The sequence below is a fragment of the Dendrobates tinctorius genome, unplaced genomic scaffold (assembly GCF_039654945.1).
Source record: "Dendrobates tinctorius isolate UK_male_01 unplaced genomic scaffold, ASM3965494v1 ptg000015l, whole genome shotgun sequence".
NCBI lineage: Eukaryota > Metazoa > Chordata > Amphibia > Anura > Dendrobatidae > Dendrobates > Dendrobates tinctorius.
This window is the reverse complement of record NW_027361683.1, coordinates 19,024,873-19,046,584: the sequence shown is the minus strand read 5'-3', so window position 1 is coordinate 19,046,584 and position 21,712 is coordinate 19,024,873. Positions and strand designations below refer to the sequence as shown.

The window sequence follows — 21,712 nt, the reverse complement described above, 5'->3', positions numbered from 1 at the left end:
GAGCAGTGGCACGTATGCTTGCTCATCACTACCACTTAGCAACATTAAAAAGGTATTTTGTTCTAGAATGGTTGTTAAAGTATTTTTCCAGTTTTTAACTTTAACAGCCTAAAGGCATAATCTCTTTGCAAATGATTACTTACCACTTGCTGCTTCAGTCGATTGGCTGCAACGATCATGTGCTGACGGTGTAATATTACCACTGCAGCCCTATCAGCAATGAACAGCAGGGGGGACAGCACTGGAGCAACAATAGGTAAGTAAACACAGTTATATTTTTTCCATGCCTTTTGGGCTATTAAAGTTTAAAACTGTAAAACTACTTTAAAATAGGCCTCATATAGCACAAGATTGCCTGTAGGTCTGTAATGAGTATTTAGTAATAAAAGTTCTGGCAAATTAAACGGAATCTGTCACCCCCTTTTTTTTTACAGCATACTGTAACCTGAAAGATAAGAAAAAAGAGTTAGATTATACTCACCCGGGGGTCCGGTCCGGCCCCTCCCATCTTCGCACTGCAGTGCACAGGCGCCGGACTTTTCCCAGCGCCTGCGCACTGCAGGATTCTGCTCTGACCTCAACAGGGCAGAGCAGTGTGCCTGCGCCGGAGCTACGACAGGAAGGGAAGAAGAGGATGGCATCATATGAAGATGGGAGGCGCCGGACCGGACGGCGACACCCATCGGACCGGACACCGGGGTGAGTATAATCTAACTCTTTTTCTTATCTTTCAGGCTACATCGGGGGCTTATCTACAGCATTACAGAATGCTCTAGCTAAGCCCCTGATGTCGATGCCAGCAGCTCATAGTCCAAAAAAAGGGTAACAGATTCCCTTTAAGAGAAGGAAGCTGAAGTTCTGAAGTTAGGTTTTCCACTATCTCACTATCGGGACAGGTGGGTGAAAATTCCTGCCTCTGAGCTCAGAGATAACATTGTAAGGTGGGACACTATGTGCAGCAATTAAACAAGTGAGATGAGTGCTGCTGTCTTCATGATGAATGTAGTTATATATAATACAATGTAAAATTTATGTGTTACTAGCTGAAGAGCCCGGCGCTGCCCGGGCATAGTAACTAACTACGGTTAGTTATTACAAATTATAATGATTATATCTACAGTCATGGCCAAAAGTATTGACACCCCTGCAATTCTGTCAGATAATACTCAGTTTCTTCCTGAAAATGATTGCAAACACAAATTCTTTGGTATTATTATCTTCATTTAATTTGTCTTAAATGAAAAAACACAAAAAGAATTGTCCTAAAGCCAAATTGGATATAATTCCACACCAAACATAACAAAGAGGGTGGACAAAAGTATTGGCACTGTTCGAAAAATCATGTGATGCTTCTTTAATTTGTGTAATTAACAGCATCTGTAACTTACCTGTGGCACCTAACAGGTGTTGGCAATAACTAAATCACACTTGCAGCCAGTTGACATGGATTAAAGTTGACTCAACCTCTGTCCTGTGTCCTTGTGTGTACCACATTGAGCATGGAGAAAAGAAAGAAGACCAAAGAACTGTCTGAGGACTTGAGAAACCAAATTGTGAGGAAGCATGAGCAATATCAAGGCTACAAGTCCATCTCCAAAGACCTGAATGTTCCTGTGTCTACCGTGCGCAGTGTCATCAAGAAGTTTAAAGTCCATGGCACTGTGGCTAACCTCTCTAGATGTGGCCAGAAAAGAAAAATTGACAAGAGATTTCAATGCAAGATTGTGCGGATGTTGGATAAAGAACCTCCACTAACATCCCAATAAGTTCAAGCTGCCCTGCAGTCCAAGGGTACAACGGTGTCAACCCGTACTATCCGTCGGCATCTGAATGAAAAGGGATTGTATGGTAGGAGACCCAAGAAGACTCCATTTCTTACCCCGAGACATAAAAAAGCCAGGCTGGAGTTTGCCAAAACTTACCTGAAAAAGCCTAAAACATTTTGGAAGAATGTTCTCTGGTCAGATGAGACAAAAGTAGAGCTTTTAGGGCAAAAGCATCAACATAGAGTTTACAGGAGAAAAAAGAGGCATTCAAAGAAAAGTACACGGTCCCTACAGTCAAACATGGCGGAGGTTCCCTGATGTTTTGGGGTTGCTTTGCTGCCTCTGGCACTGGACTGCTTGACCGTGTGCATGGCATTATGAAGTCAGAAGACTACCAACAAATTTTGCAGCATAATTTAGGGCCCAGTGTGAGAAAGCTGGGTCTCCCTCAGAGGTCATGGGTCTTCCAGCAGGACAATAACCCAAAACACACTTCAAAAAGCACTAGAAAATGGTTTGAGAGAAAGCACTGGAGACTTCTAAGGTGGCCAGCAATGAGTCCAGACCTGAATCCCATAGAACACCTGTGGAGAGATCTAAAAATGGCAGTTTGGAGAAGGCACCCTTCAAATATCAGGGACCTGGAGTAGTTTGCCAAAGAAGAATGGTCTAAAATTCCAGCAGAGCATTGTAAGAAACTCATTGATGGTTACCGGAAGCAGTTGGTCGCAGTTATTTTGGCTAAAGGTTGTGCAACCAAGTATTAGGCTGAGGGTGCCAATACTTTTGTCCGGCCCATTTTTGGAGTTTTGTGTGAAATGATCAATGTTTTGCTTTTTGCTTCATTCTCTTTTGTGTTTTTTCATTTAAGACAAATTAAATGAAGATAATAATACCAAAGAATTTGTGTTTGCAATCATTTTCAGGAAGAAACTGAGTATTATCTGACAGAATTGCAGGGGTGTCAATACTTTTGGCCATGACTGTATATACAGTATATATATAAAGCTGAGTGTATAGCCCCACCCTCTCCGCATAGCGACATTCATTATAATATCCCACATCATCGCGTCAGCCAGAGTTACCGGACTACTACCCCTAATATCCCACATCATCCCGTCAGCCAGAGCCACCAGACAACTACCACTAATATCCCACATCATCCCCTCACAGCCGCTGGACTACTACCCCTAATGTCCCACATCATCCCGTCAAAGCCACCGGACTACTACCCCTAATATCCCACATCATCCCGTCAGCCAGAGCCACCAGACAACTGCCACTAATATCCCACATCATCCCGCCACAGCCGCTGGACTACTACCCCTAATGTCCCACATCATCCCGTCAGCCAGAGCCAGCAGACAACTACCACTAATATCCCACATCATCCCATCAGCCAGAGCCACCGGACTACTACCCCTAATATCCCACATCATCCCGTCAGCCAGAGCCATTGGAGTACTCCCCCTAATATACCACATCATCTTGTCAGCCAGAGCAACCAGACTATTACCCCTAATATCCCACATCATCCCGTCAGCCTGGGGTCAGAACCAGAGTGCTGAGTGGAACGGTCCTAACTTCCATACCAGGGATCCCTTTAAGAGAGACCTGGGGTGAGAATCAGAATGCTGAGGGATTTACCCTAACTTCCATAGCGGAGATCACTTTAAGAGAGGCCTGGGGTCAGTACCAAAGTGCAGAGAGGATTTGCCCTGACTTCCATACCGGGGATCCCTTTAAGAGAGCCTGGGATTAGAACCAGAGAGCTGAGTGGATTTGCCCTGACTTGCATACAGGAGATCCCTTTAAGAGAGCCTGGGGTCAGTACCAGAGCATTTGAAGGCAATTGCCCTGACTTCCATACCGGGGATCCCTTTAAGAAAGGCCTGGGGTCAGTACCAAAGCGCTGGATGGATTTGCTCTGAGTTCCATACCGGAGATCCCTTTAAGAAAGGCCTGGGGTCAGTACCAAAGCGCATCGTGGATTTGCCCTAACTTCCATACCAATGATCCCTTTAAGTGACCCTGGGGTCAGAACCACAGAGCTGAGTGGAACGGTCCTAACTTCCATACCTTTAAGAGAGGCCTGGGGTCAAAACCAAAGTGCTCTGTGCTCCTTTCTGGGGGGCAGACAATGGCTGGGAGCTTATGTTCCCCGGGATGCTAGATTTCTCCCACCATGTCAGTGTCTGCTGAGGTGTTGTCAAGTGGGAAAACTTGCTCATAGCAACCAATCACAGCTTAGCTTCTTTTAACCAGCTCTGGTGAAATGAGAGATGCTTAGTGATTGGTTTCAAGGAAAACTGTTGCTCATAGCAACCAATCACAGCTCAGCTTCTTTTGAACAGCTCTGGTGAAATGAAAGATGCTTTGTGATTGGTTGGTGATACACACATACATACATTCAGTTTTATATATATATAGATGGAGTAGTGTGTGGTTAAAAAGGTTAGAAGAAGCTACAAAAGTAAAGCCTTTCACAACTTTTCCTCTGTATGTTTATACTTTGCTTTGGCGAACTTATGAGAAAAATAGCTGAACTGATTTACCCATTATTTATTATGCATTGCTTATATAGCGCCATCATATTCTGCAGCACTTTACAGACACTACCATCACTGTCCCCATTGAGGTTCACAATCTGAATTCCCTGTCAGTATGTCTTTGGAGTGTGGGAGGAAACTGGAGTACCCAGAGGAAACCCACGCAAACAAGAGGGAAACTGCTTAAGATGTTGTCTTTGGTGGGATAAGAAAAAAGGATCACAGTGCTGCAAAGAAACAGTGCTAACCACTGAGCCACTGTGATGTATTATATGAACCAACGAGACAACAAAACAGCAAAACAGGCAACTAGATTTGGTCACCCAGAATCCTGACAAGGTGGAAACACTAGTTCTATATAACACTCAGATGTTGTATAACATCAGCTCCACCCCAGGGAATATTCTCTCACCAGATTAAAGCCCCCTTCACACATAGCGAGATCGCTAGCGGTATCGCTAAATCGTCACCGATTTTGTGACGCAATAGCGAAATCGCTAGCGATCTCGCTACATGTGACACTTACCTGCGACCCGGCTCCCGCTGGATATCGCTGATCGCGCGAGATCGTCCTGCTCTATTTCTCGTCGTCGGCTTCCTGCTGTCGCCGACGAGCGACTCCATGGACGCCGGAGGAAGTGGTCACCAGACCTGCCGTCTGACAGGTAACGACCGCCGACCACTGCTACATCGCTGGTGAGATCTGCCTGTTTGGCGGCTCACTAGCGACCATTTAGCGATGCACCAGCGATCCTGACCGGGTCGTATCGTTGTCGGGATCGCTGGTGCATCGCTAAATGTAACAGGACCTTAAGCACTCGCTCCGGTAAGGTAAAACCTGTGTCTCAGTAATGCTTAAGAAAAGTATCTGATTTGCTAATGATACATATTTGAGAAAAGTCTTACAATTTCATTTTATGTGTTATGTTTCTCCAAGAAAGAATAGGGACTCTTTAATGAGCACCGCTATATTTATCTTCACCTACCATATATTTGGACCATAAAATACAACCATAATTAGAAGCACAAATACAGCAAAACATACTGTTTTGTTACTGTATGTATTCTATGGGTGAGTCAGGAGCAGCAGACAAAAGTTGAAATTTCTTGAGATGGACCTGTCTAGTAGTCAGCAGAAGAAGAGAAAGTGCCACACTCCTGTGCAGAGCATTGAGACGGTGACTAAAGGTTCTAGCAGAGGACACATACTGTGCTTTTAATAAAATTGTGTTATTTGCATACTGAAAGTCATAAAGTGCACAAATTGGTTTAAATGTGATTGTTCACTGAGCGGATAAGACATAGATAATGTTTACACAACTCGGTCCATGCCGTGACCACGCACTGTCCTGCCAGGATCTTTCACCCACATTAATATCAGCCTGGATTATTAGACTCACAAAAACATTGCTGTACTTGATTACACTATAACAAAATAACCTTTTTTGAATCTTGTTTATTGTCTTTAGCGTGTAGAGAAACCAGTTGATGTTAGAACAATGGACCACTGTGGCTTGTTAGGTGGTGTAAAATATGACTTCCAGATTCGTTGTATTCGAAGAAATCTAACTGGTCAGTGGAGTGAGTGGGGGCCAACAACTAGCGTCACTACCTTAGAAACTGGTAAGTCATGATGTCTAGAACAAATAGAACAAACTTATTAGTATTTGTCAATACTGGTGCTGTAAAAATATATGGTACAGTCATAGCTGAAAGTGTTGGCACCCTTGAGATTGTTCCAGAGAATTAAATATTTCTCCCAGAAAATTATTGCAATTAAACATGTGTCATTATAGACATGTTTATTTCCTTTATGTGTATTAGAACAAGAGAAACCAGAGAAACAAAGGCAAATTGGACATAATTTCATGCAAAACCCGAAAATGGGCAGGACAAAATGGTTGACACCCTCAACTTAATATTTGTTTGCACACCCTTTGGATTTAAAGGGAATCTGTCACCAATTTTTTTGCCTATAAGCTGCCGGCACCACCATCAGGGGCTTATCTACAGCATTACAGAAAGAGAAGAAAAAGGAGTTAGATTATACTAACCCAGGGGCAGTCCAGTTCCAGCGCCTGTGCACTGCAGTACTCTGCTCTGGCCTCAACAGAGCAGAGCAGTGCGCCGGAGCTGGAGCCCGGGATGGGCAGGAAAGAAGAGGACATCATCGATACAAGATGGGAGGCGCCGGACCGGACGACTCCCTCCGGACCCGAACCGGAACCGGACCACCCCTGGGTGAGTATAATCTAACTCCTTTTTGTTCTCTTTCAGGGTACATCGGGGGCTTATCTACAGCATTCTGTAATGCTGTAGATAAGCCCCTGATGGTGGTGCTGGCAGCATATAGGCAAAAAAATTTGTGACAGATTCCCTTTAATAGCTGCAATCAATCCCTTCCTGAACAAACTTCTTACACTTCTCAACTGAATTTTGTAATACTCTTATTTTACAAAATGCTCCACGTCTCTCATATTTGAAGGGTACCTTCACCCAATAGCAATTTGAAGAATTCTCCACAGGTGTTCAAGGGTATTTACATCCGGACTCGTTGCTGGGCACTTCAGAACTCTCTAGTGCTTTGTTTCTGTCCATTTCTGTGTGCTTCTTGCAGTCTGATTGGGGTCATTGTCCTACTGGAAGACTCATGACCTAAGAAACAAACACAGTTTTCTGACACTGGGAACTATGTTGCAACCCAAAAAACTTTTTTTAATCTTCAGATTTCATGATGCCTTACACACAGTAAAAGGCACCCAATGCCAGAAGCAGCAAAACAACCCCCAAACAGCTTTGAACCGCCATCATACTTGACTGTAGGTACTGTGTTCTTTTCATTATAGGCCTCTTTCTGTTTTCAGTAAAGGAATGATGTACTTTACCGAAAAGATCTATCTTGGTCTCATCTTATTTTGTGTGAAATTATGTCTAATTTGCCTGTTTTTCTCTGCTTGTTTATGTTTTTCCAATACACATAAAGGAAATGCACATGTGTTATGAATGGGTCACCGAGGAGGAAAAAAGCAACACACGCTAAGTCTCAGAAAACCAGAGAGGTTGGTAACTATGCAGACTGCGGAGCCCTGATCTTAACACACAACTAGAAGCAGTCGTGTAGCGTGCCTACGGTGGTCCTGGATGCCTCGTCACTAGAGTTGAGCGATACCGTCCGATACTTCAAAGTATCGTATCGGATGGTATCGGCCGATCTTTAAAAAAAGTATCGGTATCGCCGATTCCGATACCGGAAGTCCCATTCAAGTCTATGGGACTTCCGGTATCGGAATAAGAAAAACCCTTTCCTGCCCTTGTACAGCCTCTCTGGGGTCTGTACGGGCCTTTCGGGGGGCTGTGCCGGCCTGCCAGGGGGTCTGTGCAGGCTCCGGTGGTCTGTGCCGGCCTGCCGGTGGTCTGTGCAGGCTCCGGGGGGCTGTGCCGGCCTGCGGGGGGCTGTGCCGGCCTGCCGGGGGGCTGTGCAGGCTCCGGGGGGCTGTGCCGGCCTGCCGGGGGGCTGTGCCGGCCTGCCGGTGGTCTGTGCAGGCTCCGGGGGTCTGTGCAGGCATCGTCCGATGGGACTACAAGTCCCATCGGGCGATGCCTGCTACCATGACAGTGATTGACACATTAGCCAATGATGGGACAGTAGTAGTCCCATCATCCGGCTAATGTGTTAAATGTAAAAAAAAAAAAAAAAAAAAATTACATGCTACATACATACAACATGCATACTACATACATGCTACATTCATACTACATACTACATACATGCTACATTCATACTACATGCAACATACATACTACATATATACTACATGCATGCTACATACATACTGCATGCTACATACATACCACATATATACTACATACATACTACATGCATGCTACATGCATGCTACATGCTACATACATAACACATATATACTACATGTATGCTACATACATACTACATGCTACATACTACATATATACTACATGCATGCTACATACTACATGCTACATACATACTACATATATACTACATGCATGCTACATACATACTGCATGCTACATGCATGCTACATACATACTACATACATACTACATGCTACATACATACTACATATATACTACATACATACTACATGCATGCTACATACATACCACATACATAACACATATATACTACATGCATGCTACATACATACTACATGCTACATACATACCATATACATACTACATGCATGCTACATACATACTACATGCATGCTACATACATACTACATGCTACATACATACTACATATATACTACATGCATGCTACATACATACTGCATGCTACATGCATGCTACATACATACTACATACATACTACATGCTACATACATACCACATATATACTACATACATACAATACATTCATACAATACATACATAGACATACAGTACATATAACATAGAGTAACATAATTACGAATACTTGTCACATTGTTCACCGAAGCCATTGTCTTTCCGGAATAAATATTAACATAACAAACCACAAAAATACTCACCCACGATCCGAAGCAGTCCACGAGTGTGTCCCACGACGATCTTGGGTAGAGAACGGCAGCATCAGATGATGCTGCCGTTCTCTACGGGCTGCAGGAATCCAATGACGGAAGGTAGGTATCCTTCCGCACTGTATTCCTCCGCCACTTAAAAAAAAAAAAAGTCCCTAGTCTCACTTTATGCCATTGCTGTGTGGGAAATTCCCACGCAGCAATGGCATAAAGTGAGACTAGGGACTTTTTTTTTTTTAAGTGGCGGAGGAATACAGTGCGGAAGGATACCTACCTTCCGTCATTGGATTCCTGCAGCCCGTAGAGAACGGCAGCATCATCTGATGCTGCAGTTCTCTACCCAAGATCGTCGTGGGACACACTCGTAGACTGCTTCGGATCGTGGGTGAGTATTTTTGTGGTTTGTTATGTTAATATTTATTCCGGAAAGACAATGGCTTCGGGGAACAATGTGACAAGTATTGGTAAGTATGTTACTCTATGTTATATGTACTGTATGTCTATGTATGTATTGTATGAATGTATTGTATGTATGTAGTATATATGTGGTATGTATGTAGCATGTAGTATGTATGTAGTATGTATGTAGCATGCATGTAGCATGTAGTATGTATGTAGCATGCATGTAGTATGTATGTAGCATGCATGTAGTATATATGTAGCATGTATGTAGTATGTATGTGGTATGTATGTAGCATGTAGTATGTATGTAGCATGCATGTAGTATATATGTAGTATGTAGTATGTATGTAGTATGTATGTGGTATGTATGTAGCATGTAGTATGTATGTAGCATGCATGTAGTATATATGTAGTATGTAGTATGTATGTAGTATGTATGTGGTATGTATGTAGCATGTAGTATGTATGTAGCATGCATGTAGCATGCATGTAGTATGTATGTAGCATGCATGTAGTATGTATGTAGCATGCATGTAGTATGTATGTAGTATGTATGTAGTATGTATGTAGCATGCAGTATGTATGTAGCATGTATGTAGTATGTATGTAGTATATATGTAGTATGTATGTAGCATGTAGTATGTATGTAGCATGCATGTAGTATATATGTAGTATGTATGTAGCATGCATGTAGTATGTATGTAGCATGCAGTATGTATGTAGTATATATGTAGTATGTATGTAGCATGCATGTAGTATGTATGTAGTATGTAGTATGTATGTAGCATGCATGTAGTATGTATGTAGCATGTATGTAGTATGTATGTAGTATATATGTAGTATGTATGTAGCATGTAGTATGTATGTAGCATGCATGTAGTATGTATGTAGTATTTTTTTTTTTTACATTTAACACATTAGCCGGATGATGGGACTACTACTGTCCCATCATTGGCTAATGTGTCAATCACTGTCATGGTAGCAGGCATCGCCCGATGGGACTTGTAGTCCCATCGGACGATGCTTGCACAGACCCCCGGACATCAGCACAGCCCCCCGGCAGGCCGGCACAGCCCCCCGGCAGGCCGGTACAGACCCCCACAGGGTGCACAGACCACCGGCAGGCCGGCACAGCCCCCCGGCAGGCCGGCAGAGACCCCGGGCAGTCCACACAGCCCCCCGGCAGGCCGGCACAGCCCCCCGGCAGGCCGGCAGAGACCCCCGGAAGGCCCGAAATGACGGCGCATCATAATGCGCACACACCGCGCATCATGATGACGTCAGGCCGTCAATCAACTGAACTTCCGATTCCGATGCCGAATTCCGATATTGAAAAAATATCGGAAGTCGGTATCGGAATTCCGATACAGCAAGTATCGGCCGATACCCGATACTTGCGGTATCGGAATGCTCAACACTACTCGTCACAGCCGGAGGACTAAATAAGCCTAAAGTAAGAAAAGAGGAAAACTAACTCCCCAGAGCAGACCCCAAAGGAAAGACAGCCCCCCACATGTATTGACGGTGAAGCAAGATGAAAACACAAACAAAGGCAGAAAAATAGGCTTAGCAAACGATGGGGCCAAACTAACTTGAAAGGACAGGAAAGGAAAGATACTGTCTGCAATCTGCCAAAAAACCCTACCAAAAATAATGTCCAACGCTTCTGATAACAAAATTAACCCTGAAGTCACTAGACTTCTCCCACTATATCAGCACTCTGGAATATTCTGAGAAAGAGCAAAAAGAGGCCAATCTAATAAAGGACAAAAAGACAAATTGGCAAATACAGATAAATAAGAGTGGAAATTCAGCACAGCCCAGCCGGGCTGGCTGACCACACAAAAACTGAGTTGACCAACAAGAGCAAGTGTGAACATTAGCAAAAAACAAACTTAACTTGAGATGACTGGAGCAGAGCTGAAGTCCAAGACCTGAGAAACAGACTGAATCACCAGCAACAGGATAGGGCGTTGGCTGTCTTATATCCAGTCTGATACTCCAGAGATCCAATCACTATCCTCCTCGTCAGGTGGCAGACCATTACCAATTAAACTAACCTCACTACCTCCTGTCACTACCAGAGGGAGAATGGAAGGAGAACTCCCAGCTGGTGGAGCAGAAAATGAGCTCACAACACACATGTGTATAACAAAACATGTGTAATTGCAATAGTTTTCTGGGAGAAATACTTCATTTTCTAGGACAATTTCAAGGGTGCAAACACTTTTCGGCCTTGCCTGTCTATCTCTAAATCTTGCAAAGTGAATTTCAACTCCTGGATATAAAACATTTTAGCATCTCTAGACCTCTTTTCAATGAATGAATTAATTAATTTTTGTAATAGTATTCAATTTTGTTTCTTTACCTTTTTTAAATGTGAATGTGTTTTCAAGTTATCTGTATCGGCCATATTATGTTCACGGTTATTCTGTTCATTAGTAATGTAATACAAGGTTATTATTGATTTTGGTCAAGGATCTGCTGACTACTTTTCAAAACTATTTATAGTTTCCTTAAAACATTGTTGCCATCAGAGCCTTCAGTATGTCTCTTGTCCTGATTTCTAACTATCCAACTTTCACATCTGTGATAAGCCACTGAAAGTATGTTGTCATTTTATAGCTGCTACTGAAAAATTGAAGACCTGGTGGAGAATTTTGGAAGCCACACATGAAAGTCAATTGAAAATCCTGTTAATGTGGAAGGTACGGTTACAAGAACGCACTCATTTGAGACTTTTATAATTTTACAATTTCAAGAGAAATAGAATTAATAACAAAACATAATTTGGAATATTAGGTTCATAGTTTGACATAGATAACCCCTGTCCATACATGCATGTAAATAAGGAGAATCCTTATTCCTCCCTATCAGCAAGAACAAGTCACAAATACAAAGATAACAAATCGATAACTATGGTCCAGCTCATTACTGAGATCTGATCTCTGATGAGGGCTAACCTCTTTAAAAGGCTATGGCTTATAATCTTGGATGGAAGATAATCATTACTACACTACATTATGTCTTATTTGTCAAATCCACTGACCGACGGTACATTAACTGACTTTGAGCTCCATCGTGCTTTGAAGCAAGGACCTAAATAGTCTGTCCAGTCATTGTTCAGTACAGGAACCACACGGTACATGAAGTCAATTTACATCCCAGTAACATAACGTGTTTCAACCTATGTATGGGTCTTCAAAGTTTAGTCACCTTTTAATCCATTTATGGCAGAACAATTAGTCCCTATGGGCTTGTAAAAGTTGGAGACGCTGAAATAAAATATGGGACAATAATAGACATGTGCATGATTCCAGTACTAGCAGTGGTATCTTCTATCCCTCATATACTTCTTAAGAGCTATGGTAGAAGCCATGAAGATATATTGTTTTTTTAATCACATTATAAAGGGATTGTCCACTACATGGACAACTCCTCATTCCTCATGATTTGCCCTGTTTAAATGAAATTACCTGTACTCACCTCCGATGCTGGAGCTGTTCCAGCGGTGTCGGCACTCGCGTTCCCGGAGCTCATGTGAGGTTATTACATCATGCAAGCTCTACGCACAATCATTGCTGGCGTCAATGTCCGCGTCTTCAGGCATAACAACCTCACATGAGCCCTGGGAAAGTGAGTGCCGACACTGCTGGAACAGCGCCAGCACAGGAGGTGAGTACAGGTATTTTTATTTTAATGGGGCCAAACATGAGGAATGAGAAGGGGTTGTCCAAGTAGTGGACAACTCCTTTAATGAATTAGCAAATTAAAGAGGTTGTCTGATGAAAACAAGATTACACCTATTCACAGGGTAAGTGATAACTTTCTGATTATTTGGATTTGACAGCTGGCACCCCCAACGATGGGAAGAATAGAGAACTTTTATTCCCTTTAGAATGGAGTGCAGTGTGCATGCTCAACAAGTGCTCCATTCATTCCCTATTGGGCTGCTGAGTAGTAAGCAGCCATAGAGAATTAATTGAGTGGCAATCGGGCATCTGACCTATCACACCTATTTGTAACGCTATTAAAGGTTCCCCATTGGGAATAAAAATTCCCCAACATGCTTATTGGAGTGGATCCCAGCGGTGGGATTCCCATAGGTCGCCATGCTATCATCTACCTGATCAGGTGATAAGTAACATGTTTTCACTGGACAACGCCTTTAATCTAAAAATCCATAATAATTTCATATCAAATGATTACATTATGAAATGTTACTAGTCACAACTCACAATCAGAGGGTTATAAAATCAGTAAAGTGTGTTCTTTTTCTACAGCAACTGGAGAGAAGTAAGGCAAATGCAGAACATTTGTGGTACATTGTGAAGAGCTCCTCCGATCTACATAAAACAGATGATATTTTATGCAACACAACTATTCTCAATTGTACCATCTCCCTGCCCACTGAAAAGAAGAATGTTTTCATATGGGCATACAATAACGCCGGGGCTTCTCCAGAAACTGAGATCACACTCACTGCCAGGAATGGTAAGACGATAATATATTCAAATAATGGGTAATTGATGGCTTATTAGTCATTACCTATTTAATTATCATAGAAAATCATGATGTCACATCTAATTTACAATTTCCAGATACCAGATTGATTTACCAACCATTCATTATATTTAGCTTTCATACTGTAAAAGTATCTGAACAATATATGTGGGGGGTAAATTTATTAATTACAGTATATATCTCTATCTATCTATCTATCTATCTATTTCACTTAGGAAGCAACACTGATTGACAATCAATTTCACATGGTGTTGTGCAAATGGAATAGACAACAGATGGAAATTATTGGCAATTATCAAGACACCCTCAATAAAGGAGTGGTTCTGCAGGTGGGGACCACAGACCACATGTCAGAACCAATGTTTTCTGCCTGATGTTTTGGTCACTTTTGAATGTTAGTTGTGCTTTCAAACTCGTGGTCACATGAGACGGAGTCTACAACCCACACAAGTGGCTCAGGTAGTGCAGCTCATCCAGGAAGGCACATCAATGCGAGTTGTGGGAAGAAGGTTTGCTGTGTCTGTCAGCGTAGTGTCCAGAGGCTGGAGGCGCTACCAGGAGACAGGCCAGTACACTAGGAGATGTGGAGGGCGCCGTAGAAGGGCAACAACCCTGCAGCAGGACCGCTACCTCAGCCTTTGAGCAAGGATGAACAGGAGGAGCACTGCCAGAGCCCTGCAAAATGACCTCCAGCAGGCCACAAATGTGCATGTGTCTGCACAAACAACAGACCCCATGAGGATAGTCTGAGTGCCTGCCATCCACAGATGGGGGTTGTGCTCACAGCCCAACACTGTGCAGGACAACCGGCATTTGCCAGAGAACACAGTGTTTGGCAGATTTGACATTGACGCCCAGTGCTCTTCACAGATGAGAGCAAGTTCACACTGAGCACTTGTGATAGACATAACAGAGTCTGGAGACGCCGTGGAGAGCGATCTACTGCCTATAACATCCTTCAGCATGACTGGTTTGGCAGTGGGTCAGTAGTGGTGTGAGGAGGCATTTCTTTGAAGGGCACCACAGCCCTCCATATGCTAGCCAGAGGTACTCTGACTGCATTAGGTACCAGGATGAGATCCTCAGACCCATTTTGAAACCACATGCAGGTGCACTGGGCTCTGGGATCCTTCTGATGCATGACAGTGCTGAACCCCATGTGGCTGAAGTGTGTCAGCAGTTCCTGCATGATGAAGGCATTGATGCTATTGACTGGCCTGCCCATTCCCCAGACCTGAATCCAATCGAGCACATCTGGGACATCATGAGTCATTCCATCAACCAATGCCACTGTGCACCACAGACTGTCCAGGAGTTGTATGTTGCTTTAATACAGGTCTGGGAGGAGATGCCTTAGGATAACATCCGCTGCCTCATCAGGACCATACCCAGGCATTGAAAGGAGGTCATACAGGCATGTGGAGGCCACACACACTACTGAGCATCATTTCCTTGTCTTGAGGCATTTCCACTGAAGTTGGATCAGCCTGTAATTTTGATTTTCCACTTTGATTTTGAGTATCATTCCAAATACAGACCTCCATGCATGGGCGTACCCGCCATGGGGCGGGGGGAAGCTGCCCCCCCAGACGCAGAGGCGCGCCGTGCGTGAACCTATCATGATGAGACCACCCGGCCCGTTTTTCCGCTGCTGGCCCTTTAAAAGGTGCTTGCAACGCACATAGGGGTAAGGGGTTAAGAACTTCCTGACATTATACATCAGGACGTTCTTTGTGGGTGGAGAGAGTGCGCTCTGCTCTCCCGCCCCTGGCCGCAGGCCTGCAGCAGTTGGTTGTGAGGTGTGAGTGCTACATATGCTGGGCTGGTGATGTATATACAGGTGCTGGGCTGGAGGCTGGGGCTGATGTATATACAGGTGCTGGGCTGGAGGCTGGGGCTTATGTATATATAGGTGCTGGGCTGGAGGCTGGAGCTGATGTATATACAGGTGCTAGGCTGGAGGCTGGGGCTGATGTATATACAGATGCTGGGCTGAAGGCGGGGGCTGATGTATATACAGATGCTGGGCTGGAGGCTGGGGCTAGTGACGGATACAGGGGCTGGAGCATGGAGCTGGTGACAGATACAGGGGCTGGGGGCTGGTTTGGTGATGCATACAGGTGCTGGTCATGTATATACAGGTGCTGGGCTTGTGATGTATATATGTGGCGCCCCTGAGGCTTCAGTCGCCACAGAGGTACTGCACCTTCTCCTAAGGTGTAGTGCCCCACCATCCAGGTAGGCTGGGAACTCCTTTCTGCATTCCAACACCTGCACCCCACACACAGGATAGTTCAGCAGGGACCCATCGATGCTATATGCTGGAAAGGTCATAGGGTGCCTTTTGTGGTCCCTGGCTTCGTAACACAAGAGGTGCTGGGGAGGCGGGTGGAGTTAGATATAAAAGAGAGGGAAGAGTGAATGTTATTGGTTAGTTGGTTAGAGGAGAGAGAAGATGGGTGTCTGAGGGACGTGCTGCAGCAGGTCCCAGTGATCTGGGCTGCTGGCACGAGAAAGACCAGAGAGAGAGAGACTGATAAGATTGATAACCTAACCTTCCATAAGAACAGATCGGAACGAAGTAGAAGAGAAGTACGGTGGGAAGCAGGTTGAGAAAGAGAGAACCCTTCCAGTCCATAGAGCGCAAAGGCCGGGGCCCGGTCCCCAAGGTTGATTGGAACTTTATGTCCGGCAACAGACACCGGAGGAGTAGTGAGCCACTAACGCCTTGCTCCCATCATAGATTTGGGACACAACAGCAACTGAATAGAGAGCTGGGACGTAGTGAGGAGTCCCCGAGCAGGCTACAGCTGTCTGTCATACAAGTAGAGACTAGGAACACCTAGAGAGAGGCATTCCAGGGTAACTAAGTACTGGAGTGCTTCGCCCCTAAAGGCGCATTGGAGGAGTCATTCAGTAGAGTACATGTTGGCAGAGTGTGGAAGGGAGAATCCTATCCTGCCTGGAGGTTGGCTGGAGCCCTGACCTGGAGAACACAGTATGGAGGCAGGCAGTTGTGTGAACTGCAAACAGTGAGTAAAGCTTTGGAACCGCATACTCTAGTGTCCTCCAGTTATTCCCGCACCACTACACCTGGGTACTAGCCTCCATACCATTCTGCTCCTCTCCTCATCCATTGCACCTACACTGCCCTGGGACTACAGCTCCACCTGTGGGGAGCTATACCATCTCTGCTGCACCACACCATCAGTCCCAGCGGATCTGCACGCAGCATTGGCTAACACCTCACTTGCCAAATACCACGGGTGGCCTCACGAACTATTCATATAAACTTTAACACCATTAACATCAGCACCATTGATATTGGGCGCCCAGGGCCATGGACCGCGTCACCGCTGCTGTGACACATTCCCGCCTTGACCCCGGCCCAGTACCGAGTACCCCGCTGCCCTGGGTGAAGCGAGGGCGACCCATATACAGGTGCTGGACTGGTGATGTATATACAGGTGCTGGGCTGGTGATGTATATACAGGTGCTGGGCTAGTGATGTATATACAGGTGCTGGGCTGATGATGTATTTACAGGTGCTGTGCTGGAGGCTGGGGCTGGTGACGGATACAGGGGATGGAGGCTGGGGCTGTTGACGGATACAGGGGCTGGAGGCTGGGGCTGGTAACAGATACAGGGGCTGGGGGCTGGGGCTGGTGATGTATACAGGTGCTGATCATGTATATACAGGTGCTGGGCTTGTGATGTATATACAGGTGCTGGACTGGTGATGTACATACAGGTGCTGGGCTGGTGATGTATATACAGGTGCTGGGCTGGTGATGTATATACAGGTGCTGGTCTGGTGATGTATATACAGGTGCTGGGCTGATGATGTATTTACAGGTGCTGGGCTGGTGATGTATATACAGGTGCTGGGCTGGTGATGTATTTACAGGTGCTGTGCTGGAGGCTGGGGCTGGTGACGGATACAGGGGATGGAGGCTGGGGCTGTTGACGGATACAGGGGCTGGAGGCTGGGGCTGGTAACAGATACAGGGGCTGGGGGCTGGGGCTGGTGATGTATACAGGTGCTGATCATGTATATACAGGTGCTGGGCTTGTGATGTATATACAGGTGCTGGACTGGTGATGTACATACAGGTGCTGGGCTGGTAATGTATATACAGGTGCTGGGCTGGTGATGTATTTACAGGTGCTGGGCTGATGATGTATTTACAGGTGCTGGGCTGATGATGTATTTACAGGTGCTGGGCTGGTGATGTATATACAGGTGCTGGGCTGGTGATGTATATACGGTTGCTGGGCTGGTGATGTATATACAGGTGCTGGGCTGGTGATGTATATACAGGTGTTGGCTGGTGATGTATATACAGGTGCTGGGCTGGTGATGTATATACAGATACAGTTGAAAATTTGACGCCAGGGGTTGGATGGGTTGCCGGTGACAGGGCTCCCCTGACTCATGAGCACCATAGCAGCCACACATGATACATGAAGAGCTTCTTCATTAATAGGTGTTTTTTGGGGACTTTTTTGGGAAGAGCAAATTAGATCTCATGCATGTTATTTAAAGTTTCTACACAGCTGGCAATATTGTTTTATGATAAATGCGTGATGGCAAGAGACATTTGACCCCTAACATACCCCTAACATACGGGCATATATATATACTCCTGGTTTAGGAGTTTTTCTTTAAAGCCACTGGAAGCATATTTTCTGAGTATAGGAACTGCTGTTTGTGTGCTCATTGAGTATATACTATTCCCTCCCAACAAGCCAAGTCTAATCTGTCCAACACATAGATTCTCAAAGGGTCTCGGATTTAGTCAGTTTTTATTCACTTTTCCCCACTCTTTGTATGTTGGCATAGGGTTTCCCCAGCTCTTTGTATTTTTATTTAATTATACACCTCACCTTCTTTTTTAACAACCTGAACCAATCCCCCCCCAGTTTTGATCCTGAGTACGCTCAGACCTCCATGGAATATTAATTTTCATTTACATTGATAATTTTTATGTTTTATCATTCCCAATGCATTCCACTATGTAATGAATAAAGATTTATAACGGGAATATTTCATTCAGTGACATCTAGGATGTGGTATTTTAGTGTTCCCTTTTCTTTTTTGAGCAGTGTATATATACTTTTTATATTGTGTTAAGAAAAATTAATTAAATTCAGATGACAACTTTTTATGCTTTATATAGAGAGTCTGTCTGCACAAAATGTCTGTTCAATCCCAGCACAGGACCTAGGCGATATTGCCCTAATAAACATTGCAGTGTCCAAATCCATTGCTGAAGAGTAAGGCAGAGGTAGATCTAAATCAGGTAGGTGGGAAGGTGCTTGGAACTGATGAGCCATGTTTCGGCTGCACCACGCACATTATTAGCACATTTTTAAAAAATAACAATTTCAGGCAAATGCAGCAACAAATTGGAGCCCTAAAATGCGAATTTTATTAACGCTATGTTCCCTACAAAGTGCTGTGCTTAGTTTGAACAGTAATTTTCGGCAGACAGGCCCCCATTATTCTCTCTCTATATAAGTGAGAGTAATGTAAAGGGTTATCCAAACTGGGTAAGCTACCGCCTATAGATAATAATTTGCTGATCGCTGGGGGTCTAACCGCTGGGACTTCCATCGTTCCAGAGAAATGTGCTTAGCTGTCTCTATCAGTATGCTTTTGAAGGGGTATTTTAGATGGATAGGCGATTACTCGCCCAGTTAGGATGACCCCTCTAAAGGTTGTCAATTACTTAGTTGAATTTTAAAGACAGTTCCAGTCCAATAAATACTCAACTCCCGGACCCCACAGGTCTCATTGCTTCTCCTTCCAGCAGGGGATTTACTGATATCAGATAGAGCTATATTGCTGAATTTACTACAAAAGAACATTTTACTAGAAGCATTATATTTGTTTCACAGGAAGTCCAGTGTCTAGAATGCAAGTGTCTTCCAATGGTGATTCCAGCTTGCAAGTAATGTGGGATCCACAGTCTTCGGCTGAGGGCTATATGCTAGAGTGGTACAAAAGTGCAGAGCTGCCAAACTGTGAAATATACTGGAAAACTGAACAGAAAGGGAGCGCATGTTCCATTCTGCAAGGTAAGGCATAGTTAGTGGCTGTAAATAGTGATACAGATTTTGTTAGGAATACTTCATCACTTCAGAAATCTCACTGCTACAGGGAATGTTGGTGCTATATAAGCAACAGTCTGGCCTTATGAAATTAATGACTTGTGGAGGATAAATAAGTAATGTCAGATTGATGACTACACAGTGATCGAAGCTGTGCAGGTCCAACTCCTTTCATAGTTTGCATCTGCCAGGCTCCAAAGCCGAAATCAGCTCATCGGTGGAGGTGCTGGATGTCAGACTCCCATTGATCTAATATTGATGACCTATCCTGAAGACAGGTTGGAAATATCACAAAGCATAACTAATCTGCCCGGAATGTTCTGCCACAGACAAGCTGCTATGGATGCAGTACCGGCTATTGAAAAGGCAGTCACTATTAGGAAATATATCCTCAGCAAACATTGTGGTCTTGATGATTCATCAAACAGTTTTTTGTACGAATTCTAAGCTAAAACTGCTTGAAATGTTGCAATTTTTTTACACAACAATTTTGCAACTTTTGGCAGTTTTAAGTTAGCTCTGATGACTTTTTGAAAAGAGGGTGGGACCTATTGATGGGCGGCCATGGCTCAGCCAACATGTTGGGGTTGGCCACATTATCTTTATTTTATCCGATGTGCTGAAGGTATGATCTTGTGGCACTTACTATTATATAGGTATGACAAGTTCTCCTCCTGCTCCTGTTACTGCAGTTTTCCTCACAACTCTCCAGTCTATAAAATGGCTACTGGTGGATGAGCATGTGACCAGTCCTGTCCATCAGTCTTGTCCAATTAGAAGCCTCACATGAGAAAACTGCTTTTCTATTGGAGGAGACTGATGGAGTGGTCTTATCACATGTTCCTCCATCAACAGCCATTTTATCGAGTAGAGCTGTGTAGTCTGTGAGAAAAGCTGCACAAACTGGAGAAAAACTTGTCATACCTATATAATAGTAAGTGCCACAAAATCATGTCTTCAACACACATCTGATAAAATAAAGATAAAGTGATCAACCCAGTTAACGGAGCAAAAGTTGTAAGGAAGCCCAATTTCGAAAATGATTTTTAGCCCCATTGCAGGTATCTAAGTAAGAAAGAAAAATTGTCAACAAACGTGGGCAACCCCTTGGAATGTACACTTTTTTTTAGAGTATACAGTGGTGTAGTATACTATTGTACAGTCTGCTACGCTATTGGACACTGACCAGATGAAGGACACTCCTTTGGCCTTTATCTTGCATCTTTTTTAGCCCTAATTGCATGCATTTAAGTAAATGAAGAGTAGTGCTCAAAGGTGGACTACCCCTTTAATAAAAGTCTTAATAGTCTGTAAGGCATCCACCACTGGCCTCTTTTAAAACTCATGGATTGAGATGCTTCAGTGACACATAATAGCATGCATCACTGTCTTCAGTTACAAGTCGAGAAGCTCCAGTGATGTACCTGACCATCCAAGGACAGTTATCACTGAGGTTTTCCCATGCAGCCTTAAGGCCCCGTCTCACTAAGCGATCTCTGCAGCGAGATCGCTGCTGAGTCACAACTTTTGTGACGTAACAGCCATTTCACCAGCAAGATCGCTGTGTGTGACAGCGATCAGCGAGCGGCCCCCCTGCCGGTATCGCTGATCGCTGGAAGGAACCTCTGGACATTTCTTTGGTTGCTGATCTCCCGCTGGCCAGCACGCATCGCTGTGTGTGACAGGCGGGAGACCAGCGATCAGGTGTAAAAAATAATAAAAAAAATAAAAAATATAGTTATTCTCACCTTCCGACGTCCCGTTCAGCCATCCTGCCTCTCTCCACGCTCCGGTCCCAGTGATCCTTTGCACGAAT

At 44.2% G+C, this 21,712-nt stretch overlaps 1 protein-coding gene across 1 annotated transcript in view; it reads left to right on the top strand.

Moving 5' to 3' along the window:
- CSF3R (colony stimulating factor 3 receptor) overlaps positions 1 to 21,712 on the top strand; it is a 151,323-nt gene that overhangs the window by 68,901 nt on the left and 60,710 nt on the right. The window contains exons 7-10 of the mRNA XM_073562641.1: positions 5,785 to 5,938; positions 11,884 to 11,966; positions 13,542 to 13,752; positions 19,684 to 19,863. Coding sequence (XP_073418742.1) covers positions 5,785 to 5,938; positions 11,884 to 11,966; positions 13,542 to 13,752; positions 19,684 to 19,863 — 628 coding nt within the window. The remainder of the gene's footprint in view (positions 1 to 5,784; positions 5,939 to 11,883; positions 11,967 to 13,541; positions 13,753 to 19,683; positions 19,864 to 21,712) is intronic.